Genomic DNA, 23,079 nt, shown 5'->3' on the forward strand with positions numbered 1-23,079 from the left:
TGATGTCTGTTTATACGCCACAGTAGTTGGCTTTGAATGTAGTAATGTTCAGCAACTACAGACTAAAGACAAAACATATTTTCATGGGGGAAAAAAGAGAATCGTGCAGCACTACAAAATGGTGCCGCGGCATCCATGCGTCCATGCCATAGAGTATATATATAATAGAGACTGAACTAGCGCGAAGCTCCGCCCCCCCAGCTATTCATGTCAGTGGAAGTTGCTCAGTGGCGTTTTGAAGCACCCGGAAGACTGCCGGAAGTCCCTCCCAGGACCTCAACTTTGAGGTCCTGAGTGACGTAGGGCAACCGAGCGCTCAACGTTAAAGCCCAGCTGCACGGGGTTTCCCGGTCATGAATCCACGGGTCCGCCTGTAGTCCCTCCTCCTACCACTAGGACCCAGAGCTTCAACGTTGGAAAGTCTGCCTGCCCCCTTGGTCCATGCTCTGACGGCTTCAAAACAAACACCCTATTGTGTTCGTACACCTGACCTCTGACCTCCCAACCAGCCTTCCCATCCTCACAGCACAACGCACTTCATTTAACCACTTACTGTAAGCCCTGTAGACTTCTTTATAGGCTTCACTTGCAGTTGAAAATATGTTTTGGAACCAAAACTATGACTTTAGATAGTTTTCTAAATACCCAAAGTGAAAAAGAATGGACTCCCGGCACACTGTCTTCAAATGCAGTGAAGTAGTTTATTAGGGAACCAGCAGCATTTCGGCCTGTACAGGCTAATAAAGAAGCTTTTTATTTATAAATACCCAAAGTAAAAATTCCTTAAATTTCTCACCCAAACACATCTCTTTGTTTTGTTTTTGAGTGGTGCAACCACTCTAAGGAACAGCAATGTCCGTTGTTAACCTATGTGACTATGTTTGTGTGTGACTCATGTGTGACTATGAGTACCAGTAGGGGCAAAAGTGGCGCTAAATCACTTTGTTCTGGTTGGCTGTAAGGAGCAGCACAGCCTCTCTAGGCCCTACAGTTGGGTGCCACCGATATTGTCCCTTATCATTTGACCCATTTAGGCCTGACCTCAAAATTAAAAAAAATCCTTATAAATACTATAAAATAAAAGTTTTCTGAAATAAATATTTTCACGATTTTTCAAAAATAGCAGACCTACAAGCTCGTAGCGCGCCACTCGGTGGCGCGCTATGAGCTTGTAGATCTGCTATTTTTCAATAGCTAAATTATAACATAATGTTTAAAACACCAAAAGGGGTTCCCGCCCAAAATGGGTTAACTGTCCTTTTAGGGCTACAGGGACTTTAATTATTCTGCTTCGCCATGGCAAAGCAGTACTGTTTAGTTTCCTCTCTTGTTGTCACACAGTAGAGGCGACGCGTCTTGCCTATACAACAGTTTAGCCGTAGGCACATGCATGCACACAGTACTGTTCGCGCAAGATGATGTATAGCTTTGTGTCGTTTTATGCAAATCCATATTAACCTTGTGTCAACAAGTAAATGCTATGTCGTGTCGTTCTTTTCCGAGCACTGCTTTTTGTCTCAGACGCTGAAGGGCACGACAGCGGTAAAAGACGTACTTCATGTCGTGTTGTGTGAGACAGGTAGATTGTTTTGTGTAACATGATTTGTATCGCTGGTTCCCTGTTGGTTAAACCCATTATAAGTCAGAAGTGCAATGTGCTGCATTTAAATTAGTACATTGAAGTGGAGAAAAAAAAACTTGAATGAAAGCCTATATTGCATGTGCTTCAACTGAGCCAGTATGTATGGCATTGATATAGAAATTCCGTAACATGGATGCAAAGTGCACGCACGCACGCACGCACGCACGCACGCACGCACGCACGCACGCACGCACGCACGCACGCACGCACGCACGCACGCACGCACGCACGCACGCACGCACGCACGCACGCACGCACACACCTACGCACGCACGCACGCACGCACGCACGCACGCACGCACGCACGCACGCACGCACGCACACACACACACACACACACGTGGCCACGTTTTCATTTCGCTCTTATCTTTGAAGGGATGTCTCAGGATTTTTAATGAAAACCTCGACAAGATGTGTGCAGTCTTGACACGCAGGGCCGTGGCCTTACGTCTTCAGTATGAGTTGGATTATATGTGCCTTCTCTGATCCCTCGCTCTGCTGTGACACTGACACCATGCAATAATACAGCAGAAAATTGGCTCTCCAGCAGGGGTGGATAAAAGTACTCACTTTTTCTTTTTACTTTAGTAAAAGTACCAACACGGCAATGTAGAACTACTCCCGTTACAAGTCGGAATTGAAAATGTTCTTGAGTAAAAAGTACAAAAGAATTGGCATCAAGATGTACTTGAAGTACCAAAAGTGAAAGTTCTCATTGTGCAGAATGTTTCGTTTCGAGTTCTCAAATGTATTAAAATCGTTTAATAGCAGTTCTCAAATGGCCGAAATGTATGTAGGGCTGAAGTGGTAATGTATGTTTTGTAATAATAATAATAATCAAAGTAACTAGTATGTAACTAAAGTTTTCAAATAAATGTATTGGAGTAAAAGTACAATATTTGCCTCAAGCAGAAGTAAAAGTATTGGAATTGGAAATACTCAAGTAAAGTACAAATACCTCAACATTTTACTTAAGTAAATGTACTTCCACCACTGCTCTCCAGTGCCTACTTTGCAGGCCGCATGTTCACAGGGTGGATTATTTGAAGTGTGTGGCTAATAAAATGATTTTACATTTGACAAAGGTGCAGTATTTATGAGGGGTGCCAACCCCTCCAACGTGGCTTTCATTGTGGCAGACTAAGTCTATGGACTTTTAATGTCTGTTTTCACCCATTTAGACCTGAGGCCGAGGTCCTTGACATGACAAACGTTTGAGAACCACTGTGTTGTGAGTTCGATAGTTGTGGCTTTATACCAAGCTGTTAATGGAAGGCTCTTTGCCTGCAGACTGAAGGTTCCCCACCGAGCCCATAATGCCATGTTTGTTAATGCAAGGATCTTTGCATTCAGACTGAAGGTGCCACACCGAGCCTAATGCCATGTCTGACGCAGTGGCGTAACTACCGTGACGCAGACAAGGCGACTGCGTGGGGGCCCAGAGGCAAGGGGGGCACACGGCCGCCCGCCCCCTGCCGTCTGTAAAATAAAATTATAATACAGAGATGCAATGACAGTTGAGTTGAACAAAGTGTGGCGGAGCCTGGTGGTGGCTGCTGCTATAGCACACACAGCCACACCATACCATATGCATAGGCAACATGTGCCCCGCCTCCCTCAGTAGTGTAGCCTGTCAGTAGTGTCTGTGGCGCGCCGCGAGTGTGCATGCAGTGGGCTTTCCCAGTCTCGAGTCCCGACAGCCAGGTACGTGCACAAATGACAAATCGCAACTACAATTGTACAGTGCCCCGCTGTTTATAAACCAACACGTAGTTTGGGCTTGTTTCTACAGGCTGGGGGGGGGGGGGGGCTGTCGGGGGCACTCGCTGATCAGCCTGCGTCAGGGCCCAGTGACGTCTAGTTACGCCCCTGGTCTGACGTCCACACTCCTCATCAGAGACCCACTCCAATCAGGATCCAATTAGGCTGTGAAGAGCTTTGTGTTACTTTGGCACCAGGCGTACGTACTCGATTCTAGCTAGTTCCGTAGGGGTGCTCACACTTTTGTGACTTGAGAGCTACTTTCAAAATGACCACTTCAATCTACTGACCAAAATAATTATTATCCCCTTGCTGGAAATAGTTACATAAGACACATACGTAGGAAATATAGCTGGTGAAATGGAATTGGTACCAAATGCTACTGAGGTTTGTGTGCGACAACAAAGTATTGCATTGTGGGTTTGAGCTGACGGTGCCCCTTTTTGATGTCAATCAATCAAGTCACCTTAACCCATTTTGGGCGGGAACCCCTTTTGGTGTTAGCGTTATGCTTTAGCTATTGAAAAATATCAGATCTACAAGCTCATAGCGCGCCACCGAGTGGCGCGCTACGAGCTTGTAGGTCTGCTATTTTTTTTAAATCGAAGAACGACTGACAGAAACATACAGTAGCTTTTTCAGAAAACTGTTAGGATTTAGAAGGCATTTGTAGAATTGCTCCTGGGTCAAAATGGGTTAATTCAATTCAATTCAAGATTATAGTATATTTCTTCTGGGGACATGTCATGTGGTCTACCTGCGTTTTGGGCACCCGCCCGGAGCTAGACCGAGACTTGCGTCCTTGTTTTCCATGACATATTTTGTCTGTCTTCATTTTCTTTCCTCTTTGGAAGAGACTGAGGCCCGATTCATACTCCTTTTAGAGCCGAATAAAAGTCGGTTCGGCTCTGTAGAGCCTACAATGTGACGTCATTTGAGGTTCGGGGGGGGGGGGCGGGTACCATCCTGAAGTCGGCTCTTCGGTGCTACTGAAAATTTCTGACGAGCCGAAATCATTTCGGCACTACAGCGCCGAAACAGCGGTAAAATAAGAGTATGAATCGGCCCTGAGCCATTTGTCATCAACTCTACATCGACTATCGACTGACTGATTGACGTTTTTATTGGTGAAAATGCACATTACGTCACGTGAACATATATTTGTACATGAAAAGCGTAAATGGTTAATGGTAAAAGGTGCATTTATATAGCGCCTTTATCCAAGGCGCTTTACATAGATTGTGCATTACATTCACCCATTCACACACACATTCATACACTGATGGCGGCGGAAACCATGCAAGGCACCAACCTGCACATCAGGAGCAATTAGGGGTTCAGAGTCTTGCTCAAGGACACCTCGACACTAACTCTGGGGGAGCCCGGGTTCGAACTGGCAACCTTGCGGTTGCCATCCAGCCACTCTACCCCTGAGCCACCGCCGTAAAACACCATCACGCTCGTTCTTTCCCCTTGAGTGCAAAACATGCATGTGTGAAAGCTTAGTGTCGTGTTTTTTTTAATATATTGGTTTTGTGTATTATTATTTATGTATTGGCATTAAAGGGCCTGAAATTAAAACCTGACCCAATCTAACCCAAGTGAGTTGAAGCCCGAATAGAACGGAGGATTTTGAGCCCGACCCGACCCAAATAAATAATAGAGGATGAATGAATGTAGCCTAATTAAACATTCAGAGAGAGAGAGAGAGAGAGATACAGTAGATGCATCATCTCATGTTAGAGGGGGTCCTCAAATTCCAAAAGTCCTCTATTGAGAAGTATGACTAGATATTTTTCTGGGGGTATACCACCTTGTTTACAATTCTGTGGACCAATCACTTGTTTTGTTTTTTTTAAATATGTGAAACTCTCTCCTTCCCTTTGAGCCGCTTGAGGCTAGTAAAAAAGAAAATTATAAGCTGGGAGAAGTTGAAAAATCACACCTGTGTGAACTGAGTGGTGCAACTCCCCTCTCCCCCGTTCCCCCCACCCTCTCTCTCTCTCTCTCTCTCTCTCTCTGTCTCTCATTAGCAGGCAACAGTGCAGCACTATCTCTCTCTCTGTTTCTGGCACAACAGCGCCACTTTTGCCCCTACTGGCACTCATAGTAACATAGTCACATAGGTTAACACAGACATTGCTGTTCCTTGTAGTGGTTGCACCACTCAAAAATCCTTTTGGATGCTAATGTACCAGGATGTGCAGCAGCATGCAGCCGCGATCAAAATGACATTTGAACAAGTGCCCTTGTCATTAATTCAAGAGCACTTCATGTTTCATTGTTGTAAACAAAGAAGATGATTGTGCTGCAGTGCTGTTCAGCAGTGGCGTGCACAGACATTTAGAGGGGCAGGTGCTCAAGTTAAAAAAGGGCACCTTGTGCAGCGCGTGGAACCGGCCGGTTGCCTTAATCTATTTTGGGCGGGAACCCCTTTTGGTGTTAGCATTATGTTATAATTTAGCTATTGAAAAATAGCAGATCTACAAGCTCATAGCGCGCCACCGAGTGGCGCGCTACGAGCTTGTAGGTCTGCTATTTTTGAAAAATCAAAAAAAAAAAAAGAAATAAAGTTTTTTTTTTTTTTTTTTTTTTTAAAGGGCACATTGCCAAAAGGGCAGGGGGTGGTGTCTATCTGTGCACGTGTCTATCTGTGCACGTGTCTATCTGTGCACGCCACTGCTGTTCAGCCATGCCCATGAGCCATTATGTTGGATAGAAAGCATTCTAATCAACAGGGACGTGCAGAGAGTGTTTGTTGGAGGGGCAGGGGCGAAAAGCCCTTTTGTAATTTATAATTATTTTTGAGTGGTGCAACCACTCAAAGGAACAGTAATGTCCGTGTTCACCTGCCTATGTGACTCGTGTTAACCTATGTGACTCGTGTTAACCTATGTGACTCGTGTTAACCTATGTGACTTGTGTTAACACATGTGTGTGACTCATGTGTGACTCATGAGTACCAGTAGGGGCGCTGTTGTGGCAGAAACAGAGACAGAGAGAAGAGAGAGAGAGGGGGGATTTGCACCACTCGGTTCACACGGGTGTGATTTTTTTACATTTTGACAGCATACAGTACCATGAATCAAGTGTCTTCTATCCCAACATTGGGTCGTAGTATGCCGAAACAAATCTAGACAACATTTAAATCGGCGTCCAAAGGATAACTAAAAACATTAAAAATGAAAAAATAAACAAACAGAAAAGAAAAGAAAATTAAAGAAGAAAAGTAAAAAGAACAGGAAAAAGGGGAGGGGGGGGGGGGTCCTTGGGTTGTGTTAACAGGAATACATTTTTTTGTTTATGTTTTTGCTCCGTTCAAAATAAAGATAACAGGTGCTGCGTTCACACATGCAAGACACATGTCTTGTGTATGTGTTTAATGACCGCTCCAATGCATTTCCAATGGAAGCCCATATGGTTTGACCAAACATTTTGTTTGATGGGGGGGAGGGGGGCAGAACACATCCATCAAAGCTGTGTTCAGAACTTCAGACACAAGTCAGGTGTCAGACACAAGGCAAGTGTCTTGAATGCAGCTCAGTAAAGGGCATATGTCGACCCCACCCGCTCACCTCCGCCTCACCCCCTCCTGGTGCTGCGGCCATCTTGGAAACTAAACACAATATAAACAATGGGAGAGGGGTGGGGCCGAGAAAGGCCCTTATTGGAATGTATGTCTGTTTGAGCACGGAATTGTCTGTTTGTACCATATGACCTGCAGCTGACCTGCCATCTCCTGATTGACACACACACACACACACACACCACAGCACCACTTTCTTAACGTGAAGTAGGGCACGTCTCCTCCCTATCAATGTCCATAGTCTATTGATGTGGGTTTTTTATGGATTAATTACCCCCATTTAATATACGTTTTACCCCCATAAGTGTGTGTGTGTGTGTGCACATGTGCGCGTGCATGTGATCATTAACAAGCTTTTCCTCATTTTCTTCCAGGGTGTGGAGGCCAAAAAATACTGCTGGTATTTTGAAGGAGGATATCCCATCTACTTCATGTATGTACCCTTTATTTATCTGTCTCTCAACATCTATATTATATACTGTCTGTATATTGTTCTGGCTCTCAATACTTTTCCCGCCGAATAACGTAACCTACGTTAATCATTAGTCTCGGCAAGCACCAATAAACGTAAGTCACATTTATTCATTTGTATAAATGTTTTGATCCGATCTAGTCGAAAGGCTACTCACATTAGCTTCGGATGGCTATCTGTTGTTAGCCATAACACTGGACTGCGCCATCTTGATTTGCGCGTGCACACACGCATGCTTTCAGTCGCTTTTATCTCCAATTCTCCGTCCCAGGCGGCATTTCTGGTAAAAACAACGCTTATTGCACGGAGCCTGGCGGTCTCTGTAATGGTGCTGGTCTGTAATTCTCATTGTCCAGCGAGAGATCAACATCCGGTCGAGACAACACACAATCATTCTTTAATTAATCCACACACACACACACACACACACACACACACACACACACACACACACACACACACACACACACACACACACACACACACACACACACACACAGTCAGGGACTGACCCCCCCAATCCAACCCGTCGATGCTGAGTGCCAAGCAGGGAGGCATTGGGTCCCATTTTAACACCCCGAAGTCCTGAACGCCCAGGGGTATTTAGGACCATTAAATCAAGGCGCCCAGAGATTTGCAGCTATACGGAGCACATTTCAAGGTGCACCAGGCTCCATCTTGAATGTAGCTGAAGTAGCTAGATGTAGCCAAAACACTCCCGAGGCGATCGACAACAACGGGAGGTATGATTACTTCTAACGCGACTAGCGGCGGGACCGCGATGGGCCGTCAAAAACATAATCTTTGGTTAGAATTGGATGGATTGATTTAGATCAAGAGTTATTCACGTTTTAAGATTTTCGGTCTCATCCACTAAAATGGGGGGTCACTTTGGATGACGTCCCAACCTGAAATTACATCAAATTTGGCCCAACAGGCGCTCCCAGCCCGTGGAGCGATGCACTCGGTTATGATATAATTAATGTTCCGTCCTGTGATTAATCTCCGTCCTTTGAGCGTCGAGCGTAACTATTTTATAGGACGGAGACCTCCGTTTATGCCGATCAGGGTGTTAACCCATTTTGGGCGGGAACCCCTTTTGGTGTTAGCATTATGTTATGCTTTAGCTATTGAAAAATAGCAGATCTACAAGCTCATAGCGTGCCACCGAGTGGCGCGCTACGAGCTTGTAGGTCTGCTATTTTTGAAAAATCGTGAACATATTTATTTCAGAAAACTGGAGGATTTTAGAAGAATGTTTTTAAATTTCGAGGTCAGGCCAAAATGGGTTGATGTGTCTTTTCCTCAGGGTTCTGTGGAGATTTTACTAAGTTGCTGTTTGAAATGAATATGGAGATCCAAGCAGGCACATAATCCTTCGTTCCATTTATTGGTCAGCAATCAGTTACAGACAGGTTACAGATATCATCGTTCCATCGTATTGAGGCCTTCCCAGGCAGAATGCCTAGTCCCCCCTTGTCTCTCTCTCTCTGTATCTCACTCACTCTCCCACTGATCCCCTGCATGTCTTATACAGTCTTAACATGTGGGTGTCACCCTGTTCCTGCGTGTGTGTGTGTGCGTGCGTGCGTGCGTGCGTGCGTGCGTGCGTGCGTGCGTGCGTGCGTGCGTGCGTGCGTGCGTGCGTGCGTGCGTGCGTGCGTGCGTGCGTGCGTGCGTGCGTGCGTGCGTGCGTGCGTGCGTGTGTGTGTGTGTGTGTGTGTGTGTGTGTGTGTGTGTGTGCTGACCCCCAAGGCTCAGTCAACATGTTACCACAGGGTCAGCAATCAGTCACCACAGCAGGAGTCCTTTTGTAAAAGGACTCCTGAGTGATAAAAGTCACTGAGTCTACTATATATGACAGGAAGAACTCACAGCTGTTATTTAAGATAGCTGACTACCCAAAGTGTCCCTGGGCCACTTTTAGTGACCTGCTATACTGGATGAACCTTCCACTCAGGCATGAGACCTGCACCCTGCAAGTGTTATGTGTACGATTATGACATATGTTGAGATGCATAAGCTATCAAAATATACATCAGACCCCCCTTCTGGGGAATTAAATATTCCCCAGACATAATTCATATTTTATAAATGACCAAAATTAATTTTCCAAAAGAATGTTCACTTTTTTCTTTTTTCTCAAAAAATCCCAAAATGTTCAAATTCCCCAAACGGTCTCCCTTCGTAGGTAATTACCCTCTTCCCCCCTGGATAATGTGAAGATGAAACACAGTCAGGTTGACACAAAACTCAAAACAAAATGAACAAAATCAATCTGTTAGACAATGACCCTATCAGTCCGAAGCTGTTTGTTGTCACACCCAGATAAAATAAATTCAAGTGAACTGTTCCTAGGCTAATTACTATACTATTTTTAATTTGTTCCCCAACATTAGATAGGCTGATTCCTGTACCTGTATAGACATCAATATTTGTTTGGAAGTGGATTCCAATATCGACTTAATAAGAAATAATATAATATTCCCTTCTCCCCCCCCCTTCTTAGTTAGTGAGCAACTTTCATGGAATATTAATGGACAGATGAATGGTCCTGCAGAAACCATCCATCTGACTCCCAATTCGGAAAGTTGCACACAAACTAAGAGCTAACATGTAATACCCATGGTGAGTTTCAATCTGTATCAATATGTGACTATTAACATAGTAACATTATACTCCTAATGCAGGCCTATTTTAACTGACAATTAAACAACATTTGTATTACTAACTAGAATATAATTCTCATTTTTTTTAATTGGATTTCACTGTGATGCTTAAGGAAGTTATCTAAAATGAACTCATATTATTACCATTAACTATTATTTTTAAACAAATCAACCAAAACCTTTTCAACCCGATAGACCCCCCTGGACACAGGAGCATTTTTTTTAAAAACTATCTATATTGTACCAAATTAGAACCGAACAAGCATGGGGCCTGTTCCGTTGTATCTCTTGTATGACAGACCTGAAACTGAACCATATTTAAAACAGAAATTAAACTCCTTATTTAACTGAAATCCTATTTAGACTAAATCAAATTCCTATATTGATTACATCCTGTTTAGACTAAATCAAATTCCTATATTGATTGAATACAAATACCTGTAAATGAAAAGTTAACACTCATAGCATGACAAAATGGTTAATCATAAAAACAAACATCCCTAAAACAGTACTATTTCAGTACCTTGTTATATCTACTTTGACCTGTCAGCACAGAATACAACAAAACACAAACATTAGAGCAACTCTTCCAACATCAATCACAATTCAGATGAACCGCGATTTTTTTTTCTTTCCATTCGTTCAGACGTTCAACGCGCTAGGGAAATGGTTCCCACAATTATTTTTTTCGCCTACAGAATAAAAACGCTTGGAACATCCTTCTTGATTCTCAGAGCTTGCACATAGCTCTCAGATCTGTAGGTTTGAAGCAGACAGTTGTCCCCATACGCTTCAGCACACGTGAACTACAGCTTACTGCAGTCGACAGTAGAACTCCCTTCGAGCATTCACAAGGCTCGAGTGGACAGTAGATTCTCCTCGAGCAATCACAAGGCTCTAGTGTACAACTTCTTGCTTAGCCATGTCAATCATGACAGCAAAAGCATTGAAACGCTCCTTTCCTCCATTGTAACATGAACTTTGGAACGGTCTCCCTTGGACCTCTCCTCTTGGAACGCTCCTCCTCTTTCCAGAGCAGAAGGAGCACGCTCCTCTCCTCCATCACGGTGGAGAACCAGTTGGCGTGGGCCCGTGGGCCGTAGCCGCAGAATAGCGTTCAATCCGACACCTCCTGTAGCGAACACAGGTCTGTGAAAGTCACCTGCTATTGATTTCCGACGGTAGAAGCTGAGTTAGGAGCTCCTCTGTCGCTGTTCTCGTAGTGTTGTCACAGCTGCCTGCAGACACACCCCCCTGGACTCTCTGCCCTCGGGATGACCTCCTGTAGGCGCTGCTCAGATGTCACCGTTGACATCCTGGAGACCCGGTGGTCTCTCCGTGATCCTTTTGGTGTAGAACTGTTGACGGAATCCATGATCCATGATGTCCCTCTCCTTTACACCTATTAAAAGGAAACATGCAGGCTCCCACTACAAATATCCCCAATCATTTCTTAGGATATTGATGACACTACAAGCTACTGGTCACTAAGATGACCTCTCTGGCATTAATCTCACTCTTTTTGCTAATCTCCCTAGTTCTGACATGGCAAAGGAATGAATAATAACCATGGCGTTGAGAGATTACAATGAGACTATTAAATGAGAGTCATAAATAGTGTCGCTGAACTAACTAAATTCACTGATGTCAAGTCACCAAACGTATTGATGGACAGGTGTTTTGAGCTGAGGGGCTGGCTTGCTTTAACCCTGAAAAGGTTCAACCGTGGGTCTAGATCCCCCGGTTAAAACTTCCACTCCTGGAGATATGGGTCAAATCCCCCTCAGTATGCTACCAGCAAGTCTTGTGCTCAGAACACAGGGTGGCGAATTCCTGTGATCACCGTTATGTAGTAAGGCTGTCAGCCGTCGCCTCCATTACCCTACACACAAACAGACACTTTTGACTAAAACCAATACTTAAAATTCACACCATAATACACCCTTACAAATGTAGTCCTTAATTGCGATCTACTTGTTGACATCAGACTCCAAAAGCAGACTTTCTTCCCATCTTTTTCTCTAAATAGCACCCCCAATAAACAGCTCACAGCGGGTCAAACAGAGGTAGGAGGTAAAGACAGGACAGGACAGGACAGGAGGTCCACAGGAGGTCCCTAAAGCCCTCTCCCTGTTATCTGAAACTAAACAAGGTATTTATTTTAGGGTGAGAAGGAAATAGCTCTCTCCCCCCTCTTTCCCCTAAAGCACATTCCGTCAGAGCATATAAAGATTGACTCTCCAGTATTCGTAGTCAGCTCTGTATGTATTTGCTCATTTAACTATCACTCTTAGAATGGCTTCTACTAGCAATATTTCACCGGACATAGCTAGAACCTTTTTGAAGTAAGTCTAGTATGAAGTACATTCAATCATTCATTCACTCACACATACATTATTCTCAATCAATTCTCGTGATTTCATTCACACCACAAACATTCTCAGGCTTGTGTGACCGTCTCATTGAAACCCCTGGCTGGTGTCTACCCCAAACTCAAGCTTCATATGGCCTGGCAAACATACTATACGTTTCTCCTGACAATGAGAAGATTCCACGCCTGCACACACTCTCACACAGAGTTGATTCAAAATACTACCACAGTGTAGTAGTATTATTTTCCAACTCTTCAAACAAAACCCACTCACCTAACACAATCAGGACAATCTCACACACACATTTCAATAGAGAGGGGCGTGTCAAGTCAACTGTCAAAAGAAGAGCATGGCGGAGCCATGACACTTCTCCTTTAGCTGTCCTTCTCATCCATGAGGTCCGGTCAACTTGACTTCCCTCAAAGTTTCCCATTGTGGTTTCTGATCACATTGTCCAGAAAAATGACCATATATCCCACATTTATGGCAAACACCTCTCATCCTCCAGCTTTCCGGGCTGTGACGTGTCTGTGGCTGTACTGCCCCCTGATAGGGTCGCACAGGTGGCTGACATCCCCATTGTTGCCATCTCTGCTGTGGCGGGTTCTCCCACTGCGGCCTCTCCCACTGCGTCTCTCGTACTCTCCATGGTTGTGGAGGTTCCCACTGTTGTGGCAGCGGACGGTTCGGCAAAACAGCCGTGCAAAAACGCTGCAAGTGCGTCACATCGCCACACCTATAACAGCCTGTGTAATAACGTGGTCCACTCGGCTTGGGATTATGTGGACGAAACTGTTCGGGCTGAGTCTTGTCAACCCTGGGTGCACTGGGTAGGTCAGGAGCCGCCTGGGGCTCAACCCCAGCTGTCACGACAGCCGCTTGTATGATCTGTTGTGCGCCCTCCAACTGGGTCTTGGTCAGCAGTCGAACCATTTCTGTGTGACTTTGTTCCTGCTCATCTGCCTCCTTGCGAGCAAGTCCAACGCAGTGTACAATGTGATCCACGTACAGAGCAAGGGGCAATTTCGCCAGGCCAACCACTGTCTGCAGATTGGCCCTGACTTTCTCAGGAAGACCTTGTTAAATTTTTGAGTAGACAATAGACCGTCCCAACTCATTACGCTCAGGGTCCTTTCCTGTGGCATCCATCCATTCCTGGCACACGCGGGCGACATATTTACGTGGTGGTTCGGAGACCCCCAGCGGAGATATCGTAATCGTATCCGGATGCACTTCAGTGGGGTACAAGTCTCTCAGCGCACGCCATAGTGCTCCTCTGTGACTCAAGAAAAGGTCTGCGTCTCCAGCCGTCGTACCTGCGTACAGTCTGAGTCCCGCACGGTCAAGAATGTCATCTAGGCCGTCTATGTCAATCAGATTTGCCAGAAGTTGTTTTAAGTCACCCACAGTTAGCTCTGTCCCAGTCAAAAGGTCCTCAAACTTCAATATCCAGCGTTGCGCACCATCCCGCAAAAGGGGAAGTCGACGCACAATGTCAGTCATGTCGACGGACGCCCATGGCTTGTATTCCATATGTCTGCCCTTCCCCAGCATCGGGAGCATCCTGGGGCAGTTATCATCAATGTCAGGTGTGGGCCTCTTTGATCTGCATGGGCATTTGTTCAAGGCCCCCCTGGAGTCTTTCACACGTCTCCGGCTTGAACGTGTGCGAGTGCCGGAATGGCTCTCACAATCACTGCTGTCCTGTTCAAAATCCTCATCACTTTTGTTGACGTACTTCCTCTTACTCCCACTCTGCCTGTCGTGACTCGGTAACACACGTTTCTCCGTGCGTCCAGCAGCTCTGTCACGGCAGTGTTTGCTCTCCAGCTCTTTCAACGCATCAGAATGGTCATTGTACAATCGAACCAAGTCTTTTTCTTGAGCAGCCAATCCAGCCAAACGCTCCGCCAGGTACGTAGTAGCGGCTGAATCCTCAATATTCTCCCGAAAACTCTTCTCCGCCTCAGAAATCTGCCCATGAAGAACAGTGAGACTATCGCCAAGAGAGTTCAGCATCATGACAGCGTCCCCCCTCACTTCCTCCTGTGACAGGTTGCTGCCGCTCATGGCCGGATTGGGGCTTGCTGTCCTTCTGTAGATGTCATCACCTCCATGTAAACTGTGGCTGTGTGCAGCCTTGTCACTGAGATCACCGATCAACTGTTTCTCCCTCACTGAAAGTTCATTCAACTGCGTCTCAATCATACGCAGAAAATGTCTGTGTGCCCTCGTCGACACAGTCAATTCACTGATCAAGTCCATTTTCAGGCGCCGGACCGATCCCAGCTCCTCTTTAATACAGTCTGCTTGTAGCCCAGGTTTTGACTGCTCAGATGTTCTCACGTCCCTGTTGTCCACCTCAGTCTGTGCTGAGTTGTTGCTGTGACCCTCAGTGTCAATGCACTGGTTGTCTGTGCTGCAATCAGCGGAAATCTTCTCATCGGGCAGTACTGACACAGGAGACAATGGTACGGACAATTTCCTGCTCATCTCCTCACTGTCAATATGACTCGTTCTCAGCTGTCGACCTATTTTTACTTGAATCTGATGCCATTTTTCTGAAATTCTGGGAATATTCTTAGATGAGAATTTGTTTTGCACAATGTGCACTGGAGTGGCAGCCATAACTACTAAATTGTAGATAATCTCACTCACTGTCATAAATTCTGGGTGATACACTCTGTACTCTGACTGCAGTCTCCTCTCACCTCACACAGACACGCATACTCATTTGCATACTAGCCCCAAAGAATGAGTAGATAGTCTACAAACTCATGTAAAAACATGTAATACTTTCTCTCTCACACCATCCACACAGGAAAATGTAACATAAAGAAATGAGAGACAAACTACACATAAAAATAAACATAGAAATGCCTCTATATATATTTTTGTTTAGACTAGCAGCTCACTGACTTAGGGAAGAGACCCCCCTTGATCATCTCACACCCACGTCACTCACTGTCCTCATTTACAGGTACATGTAAGCAACGGTTGCTGTAGTTTTGTCCCTAAGGTCAACTTACTTATACAGACCATATATATATTTTGACTAAAACTTTTAGGCTTAACAATCCAAATTAACCTATCTAATTTTACAAAGGATAAATGAAATATCCTAAATGTGATAATTTACAATGAGAAATGTATTCTCAATTACCTCCTAAATTTAGCTTGGACCCCCAAATTAAAGCCAATTTAACCTGAATTAAATCCCCATTTTAATATCTATATTACTCCCCCCTCAGAAACATGTTCCACATGCTTCAGAAATACCTAAAAGAAAAAATAATACACACGCACAATCATACCATATAAGCTACACTACCATTTAACTCTTAAACTCTGTCAACTCCCTAACAGAAGCAGACTCCAAGAACCTAATCACTAACCTAACCAATAACCTGCCTAACACAGCGTCCAGATGTACACTATGGCCCTAACACGTACGCTTAACACAAGAATCACAAACCTATTCCATCATCCTAACTTCAGTCCCAGGTCCCATCCAAAGCCACGTCAAAAACAACAAAAAATCCGCAGGTCCGTCTCGCGTGGCGCAGAAAATCCCCAGACTTTTCCTCACCAACCATCCACCAACGTCTGGCGCCATTATGATGTGTCTTTTCCTCAGGGTTCTGTGGAGATTTTACTAAGTTGCTGTTTGAAATGAATATGGAGATCCAAGCAGGCACATAATCCTTCGTTCCATTTATTGGTCAGCAATCAGTTACAGACAGGTTACAGATATCATCGTTCCATCGTATTGAGGCCTTCCCAGGCAGAATGCCTAGTCCCCCCTTGTCTCTCTCTCTCTGTATCTCACTCACTCTCCCACTGATCCCCTGCATGTCTTATACAGTCTTAACATGTGGGTGTCACCCTGTTCCTGCGTGTGTGTGTGTGTGTGCGTGCGTGCGTGCGTGCGTGCGTGCGTGCGTGCGTGCGTGCGTGCGTGCGTGCGTGCGTGCGTGCGTGTGTGTGTGTGTGTGTGTGTGTGTGTGTGTGTGTGTGTGTGTGTGTGTGTGTGTGTGTGTGTGTGTGTGTGTGTGTGTGTGTGTGTGTGTGTGTGTGTGTGTGTGTGTGTGTGTGTGTGTGTGTGTGTGTGTGTGTGTGTGCTGACCCCCAAGGCTCAGTCAACATGTTACCACAGGGTCAGCAATCAGTCACCACAGCAGGAGTCCTTTTGTAAAAGGACTCCTGAGTGATAAAAGTCACTGAGTCTACTATATATGACAGGAAGAACTCACAGCTGTTATTTAAGATAGCTGACTACCCAAAGTGTCCCTGGGCCACTTTTAGTGACCTGCTATACTGGATGAACCTTCCACTCAGGCATGAGACCTGCACCCTGCAAGTGTTATGTGTACGATTATGACATATGTTGAGATGCATAAGCTATCAAAATATACATCAGGGTTAAGTAACATTGTGGACATTACTTGAATTGAAGGATGTTATTCTCCCTTTGGGGTGTTCTTTTGTTGCTTTGTTGCTACATTGCCTCATGTTGGAGAAGAGCTGTCTCTGTCTCTTCTAAGCTCGTCAACCTCCCTCCCTTCCTCCCTCTCCTTGTGTCTTCATGCTTCTGATGTATTGCTTTCTCATTCCCATGGCTCCTGCTGTGAAGGGAAGCGCGTATACGTGAATAAATCATGTGTCTGATATGTTGTTGTGGGTGTTTTATTATGATGTATAGACTAGTCAGTGCATGGTGTCTGTCGGGGACTCAATTAGGTGAGCTTGTAGTTGTGTCCTTTAGCTCAGGGGTTCTCAAGCCGTGGGTCGCGACTCCTCGGGGGGTCGCCAAATTATGTTGGGGGGGTCCCCAAATTATTAAAAAAATAAATAAAAAAGGTTTTTTTTTTTTTTTTGCAACTGAACTGAATTATTAGTATTGTCTCTATTATTAAGGTTATTGTAGCAGTCAATTTATATTGGGGTCCGGGGGTCCCGAGACATTGCCAAAGACATTGCCAAAACGTTGAGAACCCCTGCTTTAGCTCATGCATGGGCAACCGGTGGCCCCGGCACCTTAATGCGGCCCGCAGGTTAATATCAGAACACTGATGTATTATTGATTTCAGCTGTTATACAATTTATTGCAAACATGGCCTGCTTTAATTACTTTAGTATAGCTTAATGACTAGTATTAAAATGCTATATTGTCTTTTTTTATGTCCAATGTATTTGCATTTAAGTTCATAGAGTTAACATAAGTATAACTAAATTAATTTGAAATTAAATAATTATTTCAGGATTCCAATTAAAAAATAGCTAAAAATTATAATAATTCAGGATTTCAATTCAAACATAGCAAAAATAGCAGATCTACAAGCTCAAAACGCGTCGCATTGCGATGCGTTTTGAGCCTGTTGATCTGCTATTTGTTTTGCTCCCACAGTGTTTGCAATGCGGCCCTCTGGAGTGAATGCGGAACTATTAGTGGGTGGCCCTCTCCATCGTCAAAGTTGCCCACCCCTGGTTTAGCTAATTAGCTTATACTCATGTAGCTTGTCTCATTTCGACTCGGCTGCTCTTGCTTCTGTCAAATAAAACAGTCAGCCGCCGCATTCACGTCTGTCATCTGTCTCTAATGGCTGTGTTTCCACCCGGTCGGCAAGTGACGTTAACTGGACAGTCAGTCGGCACACAACCAAGAATTGTGACAATCATGTCTCAAATCAAATGACACACTGTTGGCAAGAGCGAAAAAGTATCAGCTCGGTATGGAAATGCTCAATAAATATTTCTAGATTAATTCACACACCATGCATGCACGAACAGTGCACGCACGCACCCATCCACGCACGTCAAACACAAATGTTTGGTCAAACCATGTGATTGGAAAGGCCATTAAATAAGACAAGACACAGAACATGTTTGATATGTGTGTATGGGGCCTCAGGCTCGCACTGTCAAAACATGTTTGTAAAAAAACAAACAAAAAAACGATGTCCATCGGTTATGGCAGCAGAAATATCGAATAGTTGTGATAATGACCAAAAAAGGCAATTCAATCTATACATTTAAGAAAATGTTAGAAAAATGATATAGTTGATACATATAAAACATTATTATAAACCTTTAATAGTGCATCTCCACAAGTTATTCGACCAAAGGTCTTCCTTTGTTTGCCTGTTGTATTGAAGTTTTGTTGTTTGTTTTGTTATTACTTGTATTAGTCTAATATAAGTTAAAAAGCGTATAGGCACTATAAGCTACGACTTCAGCCTACACCTTTTCGGTCCAAACATTTTCTGTAAAGTTTGCTGTAATTAATCCTGTACATGATTTTTAACCTAAATAAACTATTCATTCATAACTATCTTCTCGAGTTAAAATGTGATTACATTTGATCACACCACCGGGACATATTACACGCCACACACGTCCCTTAACCATAAGCTTGTGGTGCATCACATATCACATCATCATTATATGAAGGTATTCACATTAGATCAGATAAAGATCTGATATTAGAGCAGATAAAGACCAGCTCAGTGGCCTTGTGGTTAGAGTGTCCGCCCTGAGACTGGGAGGTCGGGGTTCGATCCCTGGCCGGGTCATACCAAAGACTCTAAAAATGGGACCCAGTGCCTCCCTGCTTGACACTCAGCATCAAGGGTTGGATTGGGGGTAAGTCCCTGCGACATACTAGCATCATGTCCAGGGGGTGTACTTGTACATCAAGCTGCCTCACGCTACAGAAACAGGAGATAGGCTCCTGCCCCTATGGGCCTCATGGCTCGGCAAGGCTACTTACTTATTCACATTAGATCAGGTATTTTCAAAGACAATCTAGGAATACATTTGGAATACAACGCAAATCTTTTATTACAAAATATTTTCAGATGGTCGGATCGAGGCCAAATATATATGGGTACCCTTGATGTGAATCTTTGAGAACCACATCGAGTACAAGGAAATAAACAGAGAAAGCTCGATCACACACACCCTCGTAAACATCTGGGATCATAGTCAATATCCAACTGCAATTCAATCATATCAAAGCAGTTAAACACGATATTACGCGGCTTGGTTGAATGCTTGATTCTGATTGGTCGATCACTGAATTCAGTGGTGTGTTATTTCGGGAATAATGCCAGCAAAGCTCAATAACAGATCTAATCATCAAAGGTTCAGAGCACCTGCTGCGCTGCTTGATTGTATCCAACATGACAGCCATTTATGCAAACATGGCCTGCTTTAATTACTTAAGTATAGCTTAATGACTAGTATTAAAATGCTATATTGTCTTTTTTTATGTCCAATGTATTTGCATTTAAGTTCATAGAGTTAACATAAGTATAACTAAATTAATTTGAAATTAAATAATTATTTCAGGATTCCAATTCAAAAATAGCAAAAAAATATTATAATAATTCAAGATTTCAATTCAAACATAGCAAAAATAGCAGATCTACAAGCTCAAAACGCGTCGCATTGCGACGCGTTTTGAGCCTGTAGATCTGCTATTTGTTTTGCTCCCACAGTGTTTGCAATGCGGCTCTCTGGAGTGAATGAGGAACTATAGTGGGTGGCCCTCTCCACCGTCAAAGTTGCCCACCCCTGGTTTAGCTAATTAGCTTATACTCATGTAGCTTGTCTCATTTCGACTCGGCTGCTCTTGCTTCTGTCAAATAAAACCGTCAGCCGCCGCATTCACGTCTGTCATCTCTAATGGCTGTGTTTCCACCCGGTCGGCAAGTGACGTTAGCTGGGCAGTCAGTCGGCACACAACCAAGAATTGTGACAATCATGTCTCAAATCAAATGACACACTGTTGGCATGAGCGAAAAAGTATCAGCTCGGTATGGAAATGCTCAATAAATATTCCTAGATGAATTCACACACCATGCATGCACGCACGCACGCACGCACGCACGCACGCACGCACGCACGCACCCACGCACGTCAAACACAGATGTTTGGTCAAACCATGTGATTGGAAAGGCATTGTGGCGGCCATTAAACAAGACAAGACACAGAACATGTTTGATATGTGTGTATGGGGCCTCAGGCTCACACTGTCGAAACACGTTTGTGATAATGACCAAAAAAGCAATTCAATCTATACATTTAAGAAAATGTTAAAAAAATGATATAGTTATAGTAGATACATAAAACATTATTATAAACCTTTTAATAGTGCATTATCTCCACCATGTGATTCGACCAAAGGTCTTCCTTTGTTTGCCTGTTGTATTGAAGTTTTGTTGTTTGTTTTGTTATTACTTGTATTAGTCTAACATAAATTAAAAAGCGTATAGGCACTATAAGCTACGGCTTCAGCCTACACCTTTTCGGTCCAAACATTTTCTGTAAAGTTTGCTGTAATTAATCCTGTACATGATTTTTAACCTAAATAAACTATTCATTCATAACTATCTTCTCGAGTTAAAATGTGATTACATTTGATCACACCACCGGGACATATTACACGCCACACACGTCCCTTAACCATAAGCTTGTGGTGCATCACATATCACATCATCATTATATGAAGGTATTCACATTAGATCAGATAAAGATCTGATATTAGAGCAGATAAAGACCAGCTCAGTGGCCTTGTGGTTAGAGTGTCCGCCCTGAGACTGGGAGGTCGGGGTTCGATCCCTGGCCGGGTCATACCAAAGCCTCCCTGCTTGACACTCAGCATCAAGGGTTGGATTGGGGGTAAGTCCCTGCGACATACTAGCGTCATGTCCAGGGGGTGTACTTGTACATCAAGCTGCCTCGCGCTACAGAAACAGGAGATAGGCTCCTGCCCCTATGGGCCCCATGGCTCGGCAAGGCTACTTACTTATTCACATTAGATCAGGTATTTTCAAAGACAATCTAGGAATACATTTGGAATACAACACAAATCTTTTATTACAAAATATTTTCAGATGGTCGGATCGAGGCCAAATATATATGGGTACCCTTGATGTGAATCTTTGAGAACCACATCGAGTACAAGGAAATAAACAGAGAAAGCTCGATCGACACAAACCCTCGTTAAACATCTTAACATCTTAACCCTCGTTAAGCTCATAGCGCGCCACTCGGTGGCGCGCTATGAGCTTGTAGATCTGCTATTTTTCAATAGCTAAAGCATAACATAATGCTAACACCAAAAGGGGTTCCCGCCCAAAATGGGTTAAAAACATTTGAAGCGAGAAATGGATAGACAATGCAGTAACCGAAAATATTTTCTATTTAATCAAGGCACCGTGACCTGGCATAAATTAATGGATTACTTTCATTACCATGAAATCTTTCGTTTAGTTAATTTTGGGTCAATTTATTAATTATTAATAATTTATTAATCAGCTTTCAGAATGATTAGACCCCCATCCTGTTTATCTCAACGGGGGGGGGGTTTTTCTTTTCTTAACAAAACGCATGCGGCCCCCCAGGATAACCTTGTGCAAACACACACACATTTTATACATTTCCTATTATTTTTTAATTCCTAATAATAATGACATTTCTTACCAATGTAAAGTAATATAAAAAAATGGAATCGGAATCAAAGTCGGAAGTATATTTACTTTTAAAAAGTAAAGGTCCTAGTCCAGTTTCCGGTGAAGAGGTTGACCACCGAAAACTACATCACTGATCTGCGGTGCTCACGCAGCACATCTCTCTGTTTTCACCTCTAAACCGAAAACTGGACTATACGAATAGGCCTTTACAGCTCCATCTTTGTTAGAACAGGCTTCCTCTCTCGTTTCTTCTTCCTGTTCTTCTTGTCTTCTTTGTGGAAGACCTTCCCGTCCGACTGCTCCACCCACCGCAGTTTGATGTCTGCCGCTTCCCCGCTTCCGTTATTCAGGCTCTGCTTCAACTGACAGATAAAATAAAACCAGAATTATTATTCTCCCGTTTGTAGGGTTGCCAAACGTCCCTTGAAATAAGGAATCGTCCCTTATTTGGAAACGGCAAGACGTGGCTTTTATTGGCCTGATAAGGAACACCGTTTTCTCCTGGAATCAATCGATGAACGAATGACACACATCTTAAAGATGGAGTGCCACAATTTTTTTATTTTTCATGTGTCTATGAGGTGACGGTATACTATACTTCATTAGACACCCTGGAGTCATTTTTATGTGCAATGGTGTATTAACTTTGTATTTAGGGTTTCTTCCTGGAGGCTGAACCCTTGATAGTCAAACGTGCCAATGAAAAAAACAGTAATATAGTGACATCACATTATCAGCCACTCCCCTGCGGCTTAAGTTCAGGTCACCACCCACCAGGCAAACCAGGCATACTTAATGAACTGCTCACATAAAAACAACATTTTAACAAATACTGTACACTTTTTTGAAAAACTTCTGCCTCCTTATAAGACCTGATGATCATGTTTTAGGGTGGAAAATAATTAATGGCACTCCATCTTTAAGGTGACTCCAGACCGAGGGAACTTGTCCAGACTAGTCAAAGACTACTTAAAACTCTCATATTGCAACAGACTAGCATTTTTTATCTGCACAAAGACAGTCTGCCGACGAATGATTATTTTCCACCATGCAAATTGCAGAAAGCGCTGGTTTGCAGCGTTGCTTATTATAAGCGACCTT

At 43.8% G+C, this 23,079-nt stretch overlaps 1 protein-coding gene across 2 annotated transcripts in view; it reads left to right on the forward strand.

The window, feature by feature from the left end:
• vopp1b (VOPP1 WW domain binding protein b) overlaps positions 1-23,079 on the forward strand; it is a 59,515-nt gene that overhangs the window by 21,681 nt on the left and 14,755 nt on the right. For both annotated transcript variants that reach the window (XR_013788513.1, XM_079489962.1), the window contains exon 2: positions 7,364-7,422. Coding sequence is in view for 1 of the 2 variants with exons in the window: in XM_079489962.1 (XP_079346088.1) it covers positions 7,364-7,422 (59 nt within the window). In the remaining variant the exon portion in view is untranslated. The remainder of the gene's footprint in view (positions 1-7,363; positions 7,423-23,079) is intronic.

This window comes from Electrona antarctica (assembly GCF_951216825.1).
Source record: "Electrona antarctica genome assembly, chromosome: 20".
Lineage (NCBI taxonomy): Eukaryota > Metazoa > Chordata > Actinopteri > Myctophiformes > Myctophidae > Electrona > Electrona antarctica.